The 19,590-nt window shown below is 38.9% G+C and overlaps 1 protein-coding gene across 1 annotated transcript; it reads right to left on the reverse strand.

Moving 5' to 3' along the window:
- Positions 1 to 10,968: 10,968 nt before the first annotated feature.
- On the reverse strand, positions 10,969 to 18,555 carry LOC121974971 (WAT1-related protein At5g45370-like). Its single transcript, XM_042526281.1, has 7 exons — positions 18,147 to 18,555; positions 15,609 to 15,671; positions 15,373 to 15,489; positions 15,002 to 15,287; positions 12,250 to 12,405; positions 11,567 to 11,718; positions 10,969 to 11,379 (listed from the first exon to the last, which is right to left on the reverse strand). Exons 1-7 carry the CDS (start codon positions 18,341 to 18,343, stop codon positions 11,202 to 11,204), a joined length of 1,149 nt encoding a protein of 382 aa, XP_042382215.1. The 5' UTR covers positions 18,344 to 18,555; the 3' UTR covers positions 10,969 to 11,201.
- Between the last annotated feature and the right edge of the window lie 1,035 nt (positions 18,556 to 19,590).

A 19,590-nucleotide genomic window follows, 5' to 3' on the forward strand; every position in this document is an offset into this window, starting at 1 on the left:
ATTTCCTGACCTGGATTATGGTATAAGGAGCAGACCAGGAGGATTTGCTAAGCTAAATTGAGCGGTCAGCAGAAAGAGACAAGGAAAACAGGTCAGGGTAAAAAAATTGAATCCCAACCAAGGCTATGTAAAACTGAAACCAGAAGATCAAGGTACATCTCCATATTGCTAAGGTTCATAAGGGTCAGGAAGCATACAAAGCAACTAATAAGAAGTCAATGAGCTAAGGGAAGATTGAAAATAAGCGAGCATATCATATCATAAAAGGGTTAATATGTCATAAGAGAGTTAAATAGTACAAGGAGAAGGCAAATTTAAAATTACACAGCAAACAATCTGAGTGAAAGTTTTGACAGTTTCATGTTTACATTAATAGTTCAGCATATAGAGCCGCATCAAGGATGATTGTCAGCAGGAGGCACAGGGGAGCCAGGAGCAGCGTCAGCAGGAGGCTCAGGGAGGAGGAATAAGTCGTCGTCATCTTTGAAGGTAGGGAGTGCCCCGTCCGGGAGCTCATTCATTAGGCGGGAAGTATCTAAGAAATCTTCTGAGGGGGCAGCGCGAAGCAAATCTTGCTCAAACATTTGTCGAGCCCCTCCGGCCGCACCACAACATAGCATGAGATTCATTAGACCTCCGATTTACCTCAAGAAGAAGGGGGAGGAGACATAAGCTCGCCTGTATGCTCGTAGACGACCCACTTCTCCCGCCTGGTAATCTGTCAACTCTGCCCGGGCCTTCTCCGTATTAGCTCTGGCTTTTTCTGCATCAGCTCGGGCCAAAGTCAAATATTGTTGTCCCTGGGAGACATTCTCTTGAGATTTCAAAAGGTCAGCCTGCATTGATTTAAGGGTCGCTTGGCTGACTTCCCATTGGCTGTGAAGGGCATTCTCCCGATCTGAACTGGAAGCCAGTTGACCTTGGACGTCAGTTAAAGTCTTCCGAAGAGTCTCCCGGGTTTCTTGCAGACTCGTCAACTGGGCGTCCTTTGCATCCAGCTCAACTACCAGCGAGCGACGCCTCTCCGTTTCAGAAGTCAATTTGGACTCGCTTGTCTGCAGAGCTGCTTCTAAGGTCTTTATTTTATCAAAAGCTGCATGGGAAATGTGGCGGGCAGACTCTGCAGAATCCCCAATCAATCGAAGATAACTCGCTAAGTCTCCAGGGGTCGGGTTGAGAGGATCACGGGGAGTTGGTGGCAACTCCAACTCCTCAAGACGAGCCTTTAATACTTCATTCTCCCTCTGCAAGCGGGAGACGTATTGAATGGCGCTCAGATTGGCGGAACAGGCCTGCGTTAGATATATAAATGAGGATTATAAGAGATTCCAATAGAGGAGCCTTGATGCAAGATAACTTACAGAAACCATCTGGCGAGCAACTTGATCCAGTCCCTCCATCGGAGGATTCTTCCAAAACTTTCGATTGCCTGATCGCCAAGATGCCGCCAAATCGCCCTGTAGTTCAACCAGGGCAACAGGGGGAGGAGCCTCTTCGGCAGTTTCTTCGTCAGCGCCGGACACTGTGGAAGAAGGCAGGCGCCAAGAGTCAGTAAAGGCATACTTCTTGCGAATTTTCCCCCGAGATCTAGAAGTAGAGGCCGGGGCGGGCGCTGGAAGGGAGGCGAATAGAGTTACAGAACTCCCGGGCTGATCCGTTATGGGCAGGGGTAGCTGCCCGGGAGAGGGGACCTGAGCTAGGAGAATAGCCTGTTCAGGAGGTAAATCCCGACCAGGTGATGGAGCTAATGTTCGTAGCGACAAAATGGGAACCTCTGTCTCAATAGCCATCTCCCGGTCGGGCGTAACAGTCTTAACCGCTACAGATTGAGAGGCGGCAGAGGAGCGACGACCGGAAGGAAGCGGTGGAGGTGATGCCTGAGTTGCTGGAGTAACCCTCTTCCTTTTGCGCTGGAGCCTTAGACGTTGGGCAGGCGGGGGAGATGCGGCTCGTTCTTCCTCGACCTGCTCTACAGTGGCCAGGTCCTCTATAAGAGCCACTTCCAAGGGAAGAACCGAGGAAGCTTCTTCCTGAGCTGGCGCCGGTGGAGCGGGCTGTGAGGTAGAGGGGGCAGACCGGGAAGAGGCTGCCAAGCCCTGCTTAAGCTCTGCACTTAAAACTTTCAAAATGGTGAAAGATTGACATTTTACATCGGAGGAATACGCCCGGACCATGGCAGCCTCTGCAAAGGGAAAGAAAGATACCTCAGTCAATGAAGAATAGCAAAGAGGAAAACGGGGTCTTACCTAACGGAGCCTCTATTTCTGTCTGAACTGGGTTGAGCCCGAACAAATACAAAAAGTCTTCCAGTAGTAGTATAGACAAGCGAACGCTCACTCCTTGAAGTTTTTCTGAAGCAGCGTCGCAGGAAGGTTGATGGTGATGTACAGGGAGGTTGGAAGGGATGTCAGAGCACCACTGGGTCAGCTCGACCAACGGTGAGGATGTAGGTAATCTAATAAAGAAGAAGCGTGACTTCCACCCCTTGTTGGAAGAGGGCATGTCAGAAAAGAACTTGAAACCAGGCCTAGCCTGTACCATAAACACTCCCGGATCCGAACGTTTGAAAGAGTAAAAATGATGAAATAGTTGAACGGTCAAGGGAATCTGGTATATGCGACATAGAATGACTGTGCCATATACAGCTCTAAAAAAGTTGGGAGCAAATTGAGAGGGGCAGATGCCAAAGTAGCGGCTCAGGGAAGAGATAAAGGGAGGTATAGGAAACCGAAGGCCACCTAAAATCTGGTCTCTAAAAACGGTCATGAAGCCTTCCGGAGGGTTGGCGGGGTGTTCATGGGGTGTAGGAACTCTGAGTTCATAAGCATCACTAAGTCGCAGGTCAGACCGAATCACAGATAGGTCATGATCATCTATATCAGAAATGAAGCATGAATACCAAAGGGTGGTCTTACCGTCAGCCATTATCAAGATAAGGGAGGTTGGAGAAGAAGTCAGTCGAGAAGAAGAAGAACACAAAGTGTGAAGAGTCTAGAAAGGGAAGAGTCGGTACACCAGAGATAGCGAAGCAGCAAGAAGAAGAAAGCAGCCGAAATGCTCGAGGCAACGACTGGGGACTGCCTTTAGGGTTTATAAAGGGAGTTTTCCTAGGGAATATGAAAGAAAAGAGGTGTCGAGTATCTTTTTGGGTGAAGCGCCTAAAGCCGTCCGATAGCAGAGGGGCATGTTCTCATGGGAAATCATGTACAAAAAGGAGTGGTGTCGGCGGCGTCATACTGCATAAGTAATAAAGGCATGGGACAGGTGTCGATCCCCTAGGAAGCGTATTAATGATGGACGTGATAAAGAAATCATGAGATGAAGCGGGAGTATGGAAACGCTTACCACACGATTTTCTCGGGAAGCAGCGAAGAAAAGTGGCGGGAAAGAAATTTTATTGTGGCGAGGCCACAAGACATCCTTTCCACCGGCTCAGTGAGATTTTAATGTTTCTATCTTCGCAATACATCTGATACTATGTATCTTTTGCCTGCAGACAAAGTAGAAGCGGTTTCTTCACACAATCCCTAGTCGGGAAATCACCCCCAGGTCGGCAAAATTTATCCAGGTCGGGAAATTACCCCCAGGTCGGCAACATTTATCCTGGTCGGGAAATTACTCCCAGGTCGGTAACATCTATAGCCGAACTAGTTTTCATAAGAATTCCAGGTCGGCTGTCCCAGACTCTCGTCCCAGTGTGAGTTATAAGTGAGCAAGGCTCTCACGCCCAACGACCTTCCCAATCGGCTATCCCAGACTCTCGTCACAATGTGAGTTATAAGTGAGCAAGACTCTCATGCCCAACGACCTTCACGGTCGGTGCAATGAATTTCTCGGTTAGTACTCTTTATATTTGCTGACGAAAAATGCAGCAAGTCAAGTTATCGTGACGGATGGGTCAGTAAGCCGTATTTCAAGGGTTCTTGCTAAATATGAAATCTCGCAGGCACCTCCTCAAGTATCTCGTTTGCTTTGTCTCATATGGTATGAGGTAAAAAGAGAAAGGGGTACGTACGCTATCTTTATTATTTTTGCTATTTTTGTTGGAACTATTAGAGAAATGCAGGTGTTCTATAGAAACATAATGAAACCCGGGTAATAAGGTATGGGGCCGCATCATGAATGGAACTCAAAAAACAAAACAAGTTTTATTTCGTTAATCAGGGGTACATTTTTTAAGGGTTTACACTGCTGTCAGATCCAGAGGCTTGATCCTTCTTAGTCAGATGAGCCCGAATTTTAGTCAGATCTTCCTGGATAAGGTCGATAGCACGCTTCAGTTGCCCGATGGTGTCGTCTTTGATCCGTCCTTCCTCTTTCAGGAGAGTCGCCTCATCTTCGTACTTCATCTTCAAATAAAGAATATAGTGCACCTGGCTTTGGAAGTCCGATTGAGCCTTCAGTTTGAGAGCAACTTCGGCCCGGGTCCTGGATTTGGCGGCCAACCAGAGGTTTTCGATTTCATGAGTAAGGGATGCTTGGAGATCTCAGCTCGCAGTCATTTCCAACAAGATTTCTTCCTTCTGAGCCAGTTATTCCGTTAGAGCTGCAATCTGTTGAAGCGAAGCTTCCTCCTTCCAAGCTGATAACTCTAGCAGATGGGAAGTTTGCCGAAGTAAAGAAGCAAGTTCGCTAGGTTCTGTTGTAGGTTCCATGGAGACAAGATATTGTATTAGTAAGCGGATAGCTGGAGGTATTAGATGCTCGGACCTTTTATAAGGAAGGAGAAGGTGAAGGGATTTCCTTGGAATGTAAGCCGACGCTTGGGAAACCATGGGACATTTACGGGAAAAGAGTGAGCTCGGAAGTTGAAGAGTCAGCATACGTATAGAAGGAGCCCTTCATCTCCAAGGATGAAGGGAAACTTTGCATAGTATAGATGAAATACAGGTTTGCGGAGGAAACAGAAGCCAGGTCAGGCAATAGAAGGACTTGAGTCTAATCAGTTGGACTAGAGCCTCCTTCGACTAGACTTGAGGGGGAGGCTTGTGATATGGTGCATGTTCGTGGGGTCAGTAAGATGATGTGGTTAGGAGTCAAGACCACGGGTTGGTCAGAAGTCAAGCTTGCATGGAGGTCAAAAGTCAAGCTTACGTGGGGGTCAAAAGTCAAGCCTACGTGGCTGGTCAGAAGTCAAGCTTACAGGGCCAGGGTACAAGTCTCAACTGAGGGGACAGTCAAAAGATGGGAGTGTAAGTCAAACAAGGGCCGACCCTGATAGCGATCAAGGGCAGGGCCCACGGGCCAAGTACAGATGAAGACTGAGCCCACTAGCCAAGTAAAGGTAAAGGAAAGAAGGCTCTGGGCGTAGAATAAACAGACCTGGCGTACAGGTCGGGAGGTACAAGTCAGGGATAGCAGTAAATAGTAAACAAGTCTGGACACAGACCAAGCGTGTAGGTCGGGACGTACAAGCTATGGATAGCAGTAAAACAGTAAACAGGTCTGGACATAGACCTAACGTGCAGGTTGGGACGTACAATCTATGAATAGCAGTAAACAGTTCTGGACACAGACTCAGTGTGCAGGTCGGGACGTACAAGCCATGGATAATAGTGGATAGAAGCAAGGCAGGATACAGACTTAGCGTGCAGGTCGGGACATACTAGCCAAGGATAACATGTATATAGAAGCAGGTCGGGGAGCAGGTCGGGGTACAGATCTCGGAATACAGGCTCGTCGTCCAGACACTACAGGACAAACAAGCCAAGGAATCGTAACCACTTGTCAGAGAATGTCAGAGAATAATCAAGGTGTCAGGGAATATGCTAACATTCGGGGCTCAATACGCCTTTGGTTTTGCCGCTAGCCTATTAAGAAGAGCCACGTGTGAATCACCGCCAGACAAAGCCTGACAGCCGACATTCCCTGACACCCGTCAGACCCAGAAACTTCCTTTGCAGTATAAAAAGGGATGCCTTGTCCCTTATGCAGGTACGCTCACTCGTCATTTCTCACTAGTCTTTACTTTTCGTCCTTTCTCTGTGCTTTCTGGGGAAGAAAATACCTGACTTGAGCGTCGGAGGGCCTGACCCGGGAACTTTTCCTTGGTTTTTGGTCTCTAATGACTCATGGGCTCGTCTGAGTGTGTGCAGAGCCGCAGCGTCATCGTCCTGGACACCTGCCATCGTCAGCCACTCGTGTAAGCCTTTCCGAAGGGTGCCAGGTAAACCTAACCCTGCAACGACTTTCCGTCAACTTCTAGTACATCAAGGCCCGCCTTCATCAACTCAGCTTTCGGACGGAATCAATATATATATATATATATATATATATATATCTAACAAAACTAACTACATGCATACTTCTAAAGTAATTTCCACTAGTGTTATGTACATATCTAAGCAACTAACTTAGAGGTCAATGGAAAAGGAAAGTGAGCACAAAGTGGAAAGTGAAGATAAGAGAGAGATGTGCATGGTAATCAAAGAGGCAACAACATAATTTACAATTTATATTTTCATGTCATTCGTCTCTCATTCTCTTTTTAATTAATGTCGTTAGTCGCCTTAATTTCTCATTTTTTTAACATTTCACACATTATAGTCTACTTTATCTAACAATTCAACATAGTTTATTAAGTGGGTGAACAACATGCAATACACTTATCAAGAATGTGTCGTATAGTAAAGGTGAACGACTTACAATTCCCTTATTTCGAACACATAATGTATAAATATAAATACAAAGGTGAGTGACCTACAACTCACTCGAGAAGATACATCATATATGAGAGTGAATGACCCATAATCCACTGATAATGAAATGAATTGTAAGCATGCACCTATACATACAGAGATCGAGTGAACGACCTACGGTCTACCTAAAAGAGATGTATCGTATATACATGGGATGAATGGCTCGTAATCCACCCAATATGAAATATATCATGTGAACACCCATATACAAATACATATATAGGGTGAACCATCAGCAATCCATTTGAAAAGTGTCTAGAAAAAAAATATGATGAACGACTTGTAATCCATTCCGTGAGGTGCCTCTAGAGTTGTCAATTTGGATTGGCTTGTCGAGTTGGCCGGCAACACCAAACAATTTAAGCAATTTGGGGTGAGATTTCATCAACCCATTTTAAGGCGAATCCAGACGGGGTCTAGACTGACCCACTTGGACCCGCGACCCATGCGAGTTGCCCCGTGGTGGGCTGGGTTAGCAAGCCTTCTAAAATTTAAAACTAAAATGGAAAACTCAATTGGCTCGTGAGCTTGACCCACCTAATCCACAATCCAAGATCAAAGTTTTCAACCTTTAAATATATTTTTTTATTTTTTGACTGGCTCGTGGGTTGACCTGCCTAACCCACAACTTGTCTTGGGTTGGAGATTTCCCAACCCGCCAAGATAGTTGGTCGGCCTATCCAGTCATGACGAATTTTTGGTGGGTTAGTCTGCCCCACCACAGGTTAGCTTGTTTGACAACACTAGATGCCTTACATAAGAAAGGATGAATGGCCCACAATCCACCCCATGAAAAAAAAATCATCTGAATTTAGTTGAAGCCTATGAACATGCAGAAAGAACCGAAAGTTCTTTTTAAAGCACAGAGCAAATGCTCTAAATTTATAGAGAAATATTTTTATTACTGACCTTGTATAAATAATGTCATAAATTTTATAAAGTATAGAACCAAAGTTCTATGACAAGGTTTTATTCTCCATTTATTTAGTTGAGAAGTTACATAATTTCTTATGAGTATTGAGCTGGAGTCCTCTCGTATTTCTCAGTTATAGGAACTATATTGACATAATCATTTATGATATAAATCCACTCTTTATTTCTCATAATAATTTAAGCTATCCCTTTTAAGTTTCATTAATAAATTTTGGAAGAGTAACAACAAATAGGCTATGAAAAGATAAGCAAATATAAATGAAAAGATTAAGCAAATAGAGATACATAGAAGCATACAATTTATTATTTCCAACCGATATACTGAAATTATTAGTTACTTATTATCATAAACCCTAAGATGACTTGCAACAGTAAGCAACATTTGAAATAAAGTTTTAATCTACTTTGAATTGAATCAGAATCAATTTTAAGTGGGGGCATTCCTTAAGTAATTTAGCACCACATATATTCTCCTTGAATGGAAGTTACACCTAATGGCGTACGTTAATCATGCACTAAGGTGAAGAGATCAAGAAAGGAAAACTCCACCTAAATCGAAGGGTATCCACAGTGAAATGCAAGGAGAGGGATAGAGAGGGGCCAGGCGAGATATCACCTGAAAATAATGAACGATGAGCGTGAGCGCGCCGATTGGGAGAGGGAATCGGAAGGAGAGTCAGGGATTTGGAATAAAATCCAGCGAGCGAGAGCGACAGTGAGTGGCGCCGATTGGTAGAGGGAATAGGAAGGGGGAGTCGAGGATTTGGAAAAACTAAAAACCCTAATTAAATTATATATATAAATTAGTTTTAAAATTGAAATATATATAAATATATATAAATTAAACTGTTATAGAGCTTTGTCTACGAAAACCAATAAATGAGCTACTATTTAATTGTAAAAGCAATGAAGATGACAAGTGACTGAAAACCCAAAAAAATCGGAGACGAAAGTTTGCCTAAGGAAGTAACGAACACAATGACCAACATGCAAAGCGTTACTCACCTTGGAACTTCGTCAAGAACGTCGTGGGAGACAAAGTACAGTTTGCCTTAGGTATCCCTACTAGGTCTGACTTTGATACGTTGCGGCTACTCGAGCGGATTGCAGTTCTTCCAATCGTCCTAAGGAACTCCTCGAACGAACTTATCTACATTCTCCTACTGCAAGTTTTTGAATAACCCCGGTAGAGACGATGACTGGTTGAGGAGATGTGTAGCGGATGGCGCCGGAGGTTTCAAGCGGTGTGGACTTGGGCTGAGGCGGCGACGGCTGAAGGAGATGTGAAAAGAGAGAACTCCTAGCTTCCCAAGGGTTAGGTAAATGGTGGGGTTGAATTTTGAACCGGGTTTATTTTGTAAAGACTGGTTCCTATACAGCTCAATTGTGTTCCCAAGTTGGACAGGGTGGTTTGACCATAAATATATTTATTTAATTTATTTGGTTTGAAATATTTTAATTAATTCATTATATTTTAAATTAATATATATTAATTACCATGAAAATTATAAATAAATTAAAATAATTCTAAAATTATTATTTTCCCTTTAATTAGTCATATAACTTAATATTTTATATGATTTATTTATTAAATTCTTCTTATTTTTATTTTTTTACAATTCAATTTTCTATTATTGATATATATTTCTCTTTTATATGTTTTTATATATATATATATATATATATATATATATATATATATATATATATATATATATATATATATATATATATATATATATATATATATATATATATATATATATATAAGTATTCCGCTGCCATGAATCAAATGTGAGTCATGGATGCCCAAGTTAAGTACGTTCGTCACAATCTTAGATCGGGATCAAGTTATGCTTCACTCAGCCTATGGGCAAAACCTCCCTGGCCTTGCTCACGGACCAAGTAGACTAGACATGATATGATCGAAATATTACAAGCTCATGCTTGTCACCTTGATCATTTTTTGTATTTATGTTTTGAGTCCCACAAATTTTAGCAACTCAAGAAATTAAAACATAAAATTTACCCTAATCCAAACAATGAAATCCTTGTTCCTCCTTTTGTATTATTGTCCCTATTAGAGGAAGAAAATGGAGAGGGAGTAAGGGGATCCACCATTGCTCGTAACTTAATCTTCCTTCCTCAAGGCATATCTACCAAAACCGAGGAGGAGGTTAGAGATTTGGGGGAAAGAGGAAAAGAGGGAGGAGAGAGAGGTTTTGGCCACTAAGTGGGAGGGAGAGGTGTTCTATCGGTTGAGGAGGTTTTGGTGACCAAGGGTGAGGGAGAGTTTCTCCCTTTGCTCGACATACTTCACAATGCCAATGGCCTAAATCAAATTAAGTTACCGGAAAATCTATTCTAGTACATTTCATTAACAATCCTCTAGTGTGCAATCATGTCTGAATTTATCAAGTTTGGCCATGTGGATTTGATGAATTTAGTAAAGGTCTAAAGTTAGGTTCATATGGATTTACTCATATTGTATGTCAAATTACTTGACATTTATATTATATGAGTGATGGATGAAGTTCAAGTAGATTATTTAGTAAAGATTTAAAGTTAGGTTTATACGAATTTACTCATATTGTGTGTCAGATTACTTGGCATTTATATTATATGAGTGATGGATGAAGTTCAAGTGGGTTGAGGTTGATCAAACATTAAGTGAAAAAGGATAAGTCCAACAAAAATTGATAGATGGGTGAAGTTCAAGTTGGTCAAAATAACATTTGATAGATTTGAAAGTTTAATAAGAGTAGGCAAATAACAAGAATTTGAAGGTGAAGCCTCTTGACAAATGAGAAGTCTAAGTCAAGTTCGATTAAATACCTGGCAAATAAGGAAGATATAGAAATAATGCCTTTTAGCAAATGAGAAGTCCCAATGAATTAAGAAACTCTTGGAATGGGAGATTTGAAAGACTAAACAACTTGGACTCTAGGCATAAGTAGTTTTCTTCTTAGGCGAAGACTTAATTAGTTGAGTCAAAAATTATAAGTTGATCAACCAACTATTTTACAGTCATTCGATTGATATGATTAGTCACCTAGAGAGTCGACTAAAGGTAGAAAACTTTTGATAGGAAGTGATGTTACCAAAAGTTTAGCCACTTCAAATTTGAGGAACCAAGGGAAGAAGTTTAGGAGTCACAAATCTTTACATCATGCCCCCTATCTCTGTGACATCTATGTAAGGGTGTCTCGATCTAATACATGATCATACATCCACTGCTCCTCCATATTCACACAAGTTTTTTGAGGCTTGCTTGAACAACAGAGCTTTCAGCTTGGAACGGTCTTCTGAGTTACCTTATGCTATGCAAAACATCATGGAAGATTAAATACGAGAAGCAATTTGCATGATTTTATGACATCCTGTTCATCACATCAAGTTCAGCATCATGGATGACTTTTTACAGAGAATTACTTCTTTACAGGCTCGGAGCGACAATCTTTTTGCCGAAAGAATCATAGTTCCCAGTAGCTTTACTGAATGAAATGAAGATGAATATTTCTGGTATAAGGGAACAGCTTAAACAGGATCCACGGGGCAGTAATTGCTGGCCTAAGGAATATTGCAAGTGCTAGAGGAAGCTTCGTTCTTCTTCATGGGTGTTTTCTCTTCGTCAAGAAGTGGGGCAGAGTGATTGGGATCACATGAGATAGTAGCCGATTCAGTCTCCTTGTAACGAGCCCAGGTGACCAAGTATAAGCCAATAATTATGAGAATCCCTCCTACAATGCTGTTTATGACATGATCAAATTCGGCTTAGTTCATCCCCAAAAAAATCACTTTGAGGATCACAAACAACGAAAGAAAACAAACTTCATGAGAATAAATAACAAGGCTGCAAATGTCCAAGACTTTTCATATAACAGTTACGTGATTGTAAAACTGATCAAGGGAGGTTAGAGGGGATTAGAGGGCACCTTCCGAGATATATAGCACTTCCTAGGAAAACTGTGGACAATAAAGTGGACATTGCTGGTTGAAGAGGATTGTATAGAGATACCATCGATGGCCCTAAGATTTTGTTGGACCATGTCATTATCCCATAGTTCATTGCAGATGCAACAATTCCCTGAAGACAATATTTAACTTATCAATAAGGTTAACCAAAGAAGTCTGAATAGTTCTGTCCAACCACCATGAAAAATCTGATCAAACTATGAAAATTGTTATGGCCTAGTTCGAGTCAAGTATTTGCCATAAGATGAGAGGTATGACTCCTAAACAATGATGAGAGGTACGTATTCATTTTGAGGAAAATTGACCTTCTAAATAATAAGTGCATGTCTGATATGGAGAAAGTATTAACAATTAACATCCTGAACTAAAGGGAAAAATTAATTGACTCTGATTGCACAAAAAAAAATCCTCGGTAGAAATCGTAGTTCACCAATTCTACAAACACGTAAATTGATTTTGGCCAAGCAGATACACCTTTACCAATTATATACAAGTTTGAAGGAAGCCAATCTATTAAACAATGCCTAGATAGGAGGTTGAAAAGAAAGATAATTTTTTGTGAAATAATGATAAAAAGATCAATTTCATTAGACAATATATCATTGATTAACTAAACTAGTGAGCTCAAGAATACAAGACTAACAGCATATAAGACGGCAATTATCTCAGGCACTGTCAATATCCACTCGTTGAAGCTACTTGTGGATATTAGCCCAGTCAATACCATCATTAAAGCGCCAAAAGAGTATGAGTATGCTGTCAAAGATAAGCTGTCAGGGTATTTTCTTAACACTGGAGCCTGAAATGGTTAACATCTCATAAGAAAACAAGAAAATACCATCAAAAAGTACCAAGAAATCAGATTTCACGAATCAGTAGAAAGAAGATAGCCAGATTACATTAAAGTAAAGAAACTATTTAAATATTGTATTTTGCATAGGGATAAAATTTAAAAGTAATTTAAGAAGATCTAAATGTAGTAGAAACATAGCCTTCCATAGACTTCAATGGACGGATAAAATCTGTCACTTACTCCAAATAGTTGGAACTATATGGTTTATGATGATGTATCTTGTAGAATAAGAATTCATTTTGAACTTTTTTTCTTTTCTCTCCAATGCAAACGAGGTAAATAAATTCAATTAGAGGTTGAAGAACTGTGGAACTTTGAAATTTACAAATCTTAAATATGCCTACTGAAGGAGAGTAAAAAACAGTGTCAAAATCTTTGCATTGTGTACGTTCTAATTCCTTTCAGTTTTAACAAGTGATTATGCATAATTGGTAAGTATGAACTAAAAATGACCCTACTGCTTGGATGTTGAAGTGGTTGGTCAGGTGATCACTCTGGGTGTATGCCGATCCAACTAACCTATCTGACTGAATGGATGTTAGAAGAGTTAGGAATTCACATGCCAAGGTGCTTACAGAGCCAATCTAATTGGGTTCCAAACTTGAGGTTCGACAATGTGTCAAGCCTCAGAACAAGCAGTTCAAATCCAATCCCGAAACCAAGGCATCTAGGACTGTTCTTCGAGGTAATTGATCCTTGGAGTATCAAGCAAGCAAGTTTAGATGAGAATAATTAGTAGATCGGTAGAGTTAGGAAGAAGTACAATATGTTTCAACAAAAGCAGGTCACTTCACTCAACCCGAGTTGACATTTGCCAATAGCAGGTGCTATCAACAATTGAAGGCACTTGACTTTAATGTGGCTAAAAGAAAAAAAAATAATAATAGAGAGTGGCATAGAGGTGTCAACCGGACGAGACTACCCATGACATGGCCCAGCCCGACACAACTTTTGTCGGGCTGGCCAGGCTCAGCCTTGCCCATGAGTCAAGCTAGGGCAATTTAGCACTTGGGTTGTGCCTGACTTCACTAGGATTCAATCCGTGCTCAGCCTGACACATGAGCAAGTTGGGATGGGCACATGAGTGGGCCAAGCATGTCCTAATGTGCTCAACTTGAAATTTTGAATGGGTGAAATACCCTGCAACAAAATATTTTTGACTAAAATAAAACCAACTAATTTAAGGAAATTTAGTCAAGTAGGCTTATAACACTAAAAAAAAATAGTTTGGGGTATCTTGGTCAAGTACGCCAATAATTACCATAAAGAATTTCAAATTTCCCTATAAATACCACCTAACCTACCCATCATCGCTCATACAAACAACTCTTATTCTCATTCTCTCAACTCATGACTTGTATGTTTTTACTCAATCATCATTTTCTCTACTAATATTTCTAATTTTCTTATTATACTCTCCCTTTCTAATCCTCATAGGTCATTGCCGTAGGCCCACTATCAACACTCTTCCTTGATCTCAATAAAGTGCATATTGTTGATAGTGTCTCAACCGGATCGTAAGAGGCATTTTGGGGAAGGTTTCGGGCACCATCCATGCAACTTTAGGACAAGGAGTGTGCAAGATTGAAGGTAAGGTATGCATCTAGGATTTAAAATCATATGATGTTTAATGATTTAGTGAGTGATATTGAGTTTGATAAATCTAATATATGGGTGATCGATCATCAAATGCAAAACAATTAGATCAAAAAACCTAAATGTCACTAATCGAATCAACAATGTCTTAAATAGTGATCTTTCTTGCTTAAGACTAGGGAGACACAGATCTTTATCTGCTCACCCTCCCACACTATTGGCCCTAGAAACCCTTGTCAATGTACAACGTGTGGAGAATATGAGAGAAATTGCAGATTGACTAACAGTACATTACATGAAGTTGTAGTCTATAACATAAAATCCATGGAAGGTCAAATGAGTAAAAGTCAAATTCTCAAACAATTATTTACTAAATGTTGACATTGTAACAACTTCTCAAATTTGTATTGTAGCATACCTAAGATTTAATCATGTAAAATAATAAAATTCCCTATTTTTAAGAATTTTATTTTTAATTTTTTTGAATTGTTTATTATTTTTAATCAAACATTGCCCATGGGACTGACATGTATGGGCTCGGGCCAGATGTGCATAGCTTAGGACAATATGAGTCATAGAAAGCACAAATCCTGCCGAGCTCCACACATAGAAAAATGAGCCAAGTTGGCCTAGGCATGATGCAACCCAAACACCATTGACACCTCTAGAGGGATACAACATAATTAAATAGGAGACATTTGTACCTGAGTGTTATCATCCCAATACAAGGAATCATTACTATCCTCAATGAGTGTGGTTATTGTACCCTTTCTATTGTTCCTCTTATTCATACTTGAATTTCTTATTGCTCATGGTTTTTACTGACTTGGGATTTTCATACAATCAATTGTTTTTTTGCTGTCTTTGATTTCCAAATTAGTGATATGTGCCACATGTCATTAACAATAACCTCTAAGTTTGGAAGTACAAAGATAGCTCTGAGTACCTGTAAAACATAATAAGCAGCCATGAAGAAACAATTCCCTATCAAACATAGAACACCAACATGCCACTTCTCAAACCCGAAGCCAAGAAACCCAGTCGATAGCAATCCAACCACTTCATGTTGAGGCTTCAACTCTAGTCTGATAAGATAAGTTAGACAACAGGCTCCTGATCCAACTACAGCTGGACCACGATAAAATACCATTAATAGCGATCCAAAAATGCATACAAGAGTGCCAAGAACTTTCACACATCCCTCGATTGCGACCAAGCTTATTGCCTCAACACTGTAATAATTGAGACTCCAAATAAATAGAAAAAGTAAAAAAAAGCCAAAAGAATATGTTTTTTAATTTGAAAAGAAAACATTACCCTAGTAGAGCAGCCAAGACAAATGTAAAGACAGGTATTGAAGGTTGAATAGCCGATGCATAAGTTGGATTTGTGAAGCTTAAGCCAAGAACGAACAATAGTTGGTTTGCAAATATCCTATTGTCAAATCATAGAAACATTTAGCAAATTAGTTAGATAGACATTAAAAGAAATTATTTTTTATAAAAAATTATGACAAAAAATTATCAAGTACAACAGCAAACAATGAAACTTACCCAGTAAAACCCAGAAGGAAAAATGATGCAAATATACAAGGAGAAACTTGAAGACCTACGCTTCTGCCAAAGAAGAAAATTTACTTGCCATTGTCTCACAATTTCATCAAATAATAAAAGAACCTAATAGTTTATTTAAATGTGCAATCAACTTAAATGAGAAAATAAAAACCAAAAGCAGCAATGAGAAATTTGATTATCAATTTACATGATACTAGAACTAAAAGCTCAAGTTATAGATCATATAACCCTAACATTTCCAAGTCACATATGAAAAGAGAAACAGATTCCGGAACATAGATAAAAAATTACATTCACTTGATGTTACTTTTCTCAGCAAACAGGGATGGTATGGATGATAATTCATTTCTAGAGAATCAAGGCAAACAATAAGACATGAAAGGATAGGTAAACAATAAGTAGTTTGGAATTAATTACTGAGGTAAATAATCATATAAGAAAATGTGAGAGGAATTCTAAGAATCATAGCATTTGAAAAAATAAAAATCAAGGATCCTAATTCTTAAGAAATGTTTGGTACCAAAGGGGTATGAATAATTTATCAATATTATATAAAATCCTTTAATCTCACTATTTCGACAAAATTCTCAAAAACAAAACAGTTAATACCAACTCCAAAATGTTTGGTGGGTTGGAGTTCTAAGATCAACTTCTTTGTTTTTCGAAAGGAGAAATCTGATGCTTATACAGATTAGAATTCCAACTCTATAACATAATATGATTCCAAAAAATAAAAGAGATTTGAGGCCCAATGTGACATAAAATTAAAGAGAGTTGCACAGTTTGCAGTAGAGGGAACCATAAAAGGAGGGGGGAAAAAATTGCGCTGGATGTTTTTGTTGGAAGATTCAGGTTAAACATTCCTACCAGATGAGCCAAGCCCATCCCAGCATCATGGTAAATTGGTAATCCACATTCATGAGTGAGCTCTTCATTTTGTACTATGATCTTGCAAGAAAATGCCCCACCTTTTCTAAGGTCATGTCTTTCTTTTTCCTAATATTTTCTCCTCACTAATACTTGGTAAAACAAACAACAATGCAATCAAAGCTAAACTGATACAGCACATTCACAAAGATAAGTTATTGAAGATGTAGGCATCAATAGGGAGATAAAAAAATTGGAATTTCTTTCTTGATGCGTACATTGTGTTTCCCTTTTCCTTATCAAAATTACCTAATTCCTCCACATTTTATCTGTAACATTTTGTTAACAGATAATTATGTCCTTCAAGCAGTAAAAAGTAATTAATTTTTAGTTAAATCACACCTCACTTGGCCTTTTCCTTTTGTCCACTGCCAACTTATTCTACAAGTGATCACAAAAAATATTATGAAAGTATGAAAGATTAAATTCATAGTTCTTTTAAAAAACGAATCACAATGGAGGAAATACTGCTAGCTTGAAGAACATAACTGACACCTAAGATCTTTCTTTATCCTCAACACATTTTCCTCATGCTAAATACATGTTCCACTAGATAGATTACAATACTAACTGTTTCAAGGATGCAAGAGAATATATCGAAGTGCTAGCTAATTATTACCAACATCTGATGAGATGATAATTTGCTATCGATATAATGTAATAGATAATAGTCTGTACAATAGTAAGAAATACTGAAAAATCCTTCACATCTTGTAATTATGTTTCCCCATCTTTTCCATGGTATAAATAATGTGTCCAATTATTATGAAGCTCAGCTAGTCCAGCTTTTCCAATTTTTTATCACAAAGTTTGTACTTAGCTGCAATGTGTTAGGAAATAGTCCACTGATTCACTCAATTATTTGCCTTGTGGGCCACCAATTCACTCAATTTACAAGCAAAAGCAAAGTATCAGAAAATGATGTGTTTGATCCACTGAACCTTCAAGCAATAGAAGCTGCTAACTTTCAAGCCATAGCAAGTTGTTAGCAGCTGGTGAGCAACTTCCCTCTAGGTTTAGGAAACACAATTATAAAATAAAAAAGCAATCTGTTCAAAGAAGAATTCGTAATTTTCTAAGCAAGCTGCAGTATACACTAACCAAAAAAAGTATAAAAAAAAACTTGATTCATTGATTTCTATGGGCATAGTAAGTTGTTTTTAATGAGAAGGAAAAAGAAGTAAGAAAGAAAAGGAGTAATCTAAGTGAAACAAAGGAAATCAGTTCAAAGAGGACTTTAATTTCTTAAGCAAGTTAGGGTAGAAACCAGCAAAAATAACCAATAACAATCAGAAAAACACCACCATTCATTTTACTCACATCTTGAGTTATGTAAAGAAAGTAATCTGTGTAAAGGGCAATGGAAAGGAACTATATTATCCCTTTTCCATCTGTTTTCACTCGGTTCGTGTACCTGGACGAATTGAAAGGAGGATCTCAAACTTTCTTTCCCTCCATTTATGTCATATTTGAGCCCCTTTTTTTCCCCTCATCAAACAATAAATCACCATAAAACAAAGAAAATAATGAAAGTTTACTCTTTTCCCAAATGAGGGAGGGAGAGAGAAGGAAAGAAAAAAATGGGCCAACCTGCGCCGTCGGAGGAAGGCCAAGGGAGCAAGGATTGCGAGGGCGACGATGTCCCGATAGGCGCAGAAAACCACCTCGTTCATGCCAACATTAAGCACGGCCTTGGTCAACACATGATAGCCCCCATACACCACCTGCACCAGCGCCATCCCCAAGTGCGCCCGCAGCATCTCGTTCCTCGTCCTCGTCGTCGCCATGCCCACCGACTTCCCCGCACACCGTGCCTGGCCGTATCAGCTAATCGGCGTCCTCCAAAACGCAGAAGGTAGGCGATTCTATAGCTTCGAGGAAAAGGTAGATCGAAAAGTTGGGGAAGTAATTGAGCGTGGACTCGGAATCATCGTTGAAGTGTGCGACGACGCCGTCGGCGTAGGAACAGTGGGGAAGTAATTGAGCGTGGGCAAAAACAAAATAAAAAAGGAACGCGATCGCTTTCTGATTTTTGGTAGGTAGAAAATTTGATTTGACCAGATCAGTCATTTTATAAAATTAATCGAAAAAATAAATATTATCAAAAGAAAAAAAACAAATAAAGTAGATGAAATGACTCAAATCATTTTTCAATCAACTCATATTCCATTTTAGACTCAAATCATTTTTCAATCGGCTCAAAAATATTTAATTGTGATAAAAAATAAATACATTTGTCCTAGCACCCCTATCAATTTATCCCAGGACCGACAAAAAAAAGGACTCAAAAATACTCAAGTGTTTATAATAAGGAGATTTGTTGGTGTAATAGGTACCAACAATCAAACCGATTATATTATTCAGATTTGGTTGACAAAGATTTAAAATTAGATTATATTAAAATAATATTGTATATGAAATACGTACGTGCAAGTTTATCTTGAGGTCCATAAAAGTTGACAGAAGTTCAAGTAAAAAGCCCAATAATTATTAGCAGAGGAAGTCTTGTAGTTTAAAATGGGGATAAATTATTATAACTTTTTTTTAATGCGAACTCAACTTTCTCCCTCTTTATGCATGTGTCCAAGAAATTTATTCATTTTTTTCCTATCAATTTTTTTGTTACTTTATTTTTTTTAATACACATCAATTAATCTAAATGTTTTTATATTTTTTAATAAAAAAATTTAAAATAAAATATAATTCCTCCTAAATTTAATACATTTAAATTAAAATTTAATATATTTTTATCAAATTAAGCACGACTCTTTTTTTTTTATCACCAATCAATTGATATATTCAATTTTAGTTAAATGACGTTGAATTTAGAAGAAATTATATAATTATTTTTATATTAAAATTTTTTATTAATTTTTTATAAATATAAAAAAGTCTAAAATGATATATAACTCTTAAATTTAGTATTGAGTGTATCAATCGGTTGGTTAGGATGAAAAAGAGTAGTGCTTAATTTGATAGAAAATATATTATATTTTAATTTAAATATACTGTAATTAAGAGAAATTATATCTTA

The sequence above is a fragment of the Zingiber officinale genome, chromosome 4B, assembly GCF_018446385.1.
Source record: "Zingiber officinale cultivar Zhangliang chromosome 4B, Zo_v1.1, whole genome shotgun sequence".
NCBI lineage: Eukaryota > Viridiplantae > Streptophyta > Magnoliopsida > Zingiberales > Zingiberaceae > Zingiber > Zingiber officinale.

Excerpts from the sequence above, each read along its gene's own strand:
- LOC121974971 (XM_042526281.1), bottom strand. The coding sequence starts at position 18,343 with ATGGCGACGACGAGGACGAGGAACGAGATGCTGCGGGCGCACTTGGGG. Across the intron at positions 12,406-15,001 it reads CTGCTTATTATGTTTTACAG|GCTCCAGTGTTAAGAAAATA; the intron begins GTACTCAGAGCT and ends TAACCATTTCAG. Across the intron at positions 11,719-12,249 it reads TAATTGCCGTCTTATATGCT|GGAATTGTTGCATCTGCAAT; the intron begins GTTAGTCTTGTA and ends TATTGTCTTCAG.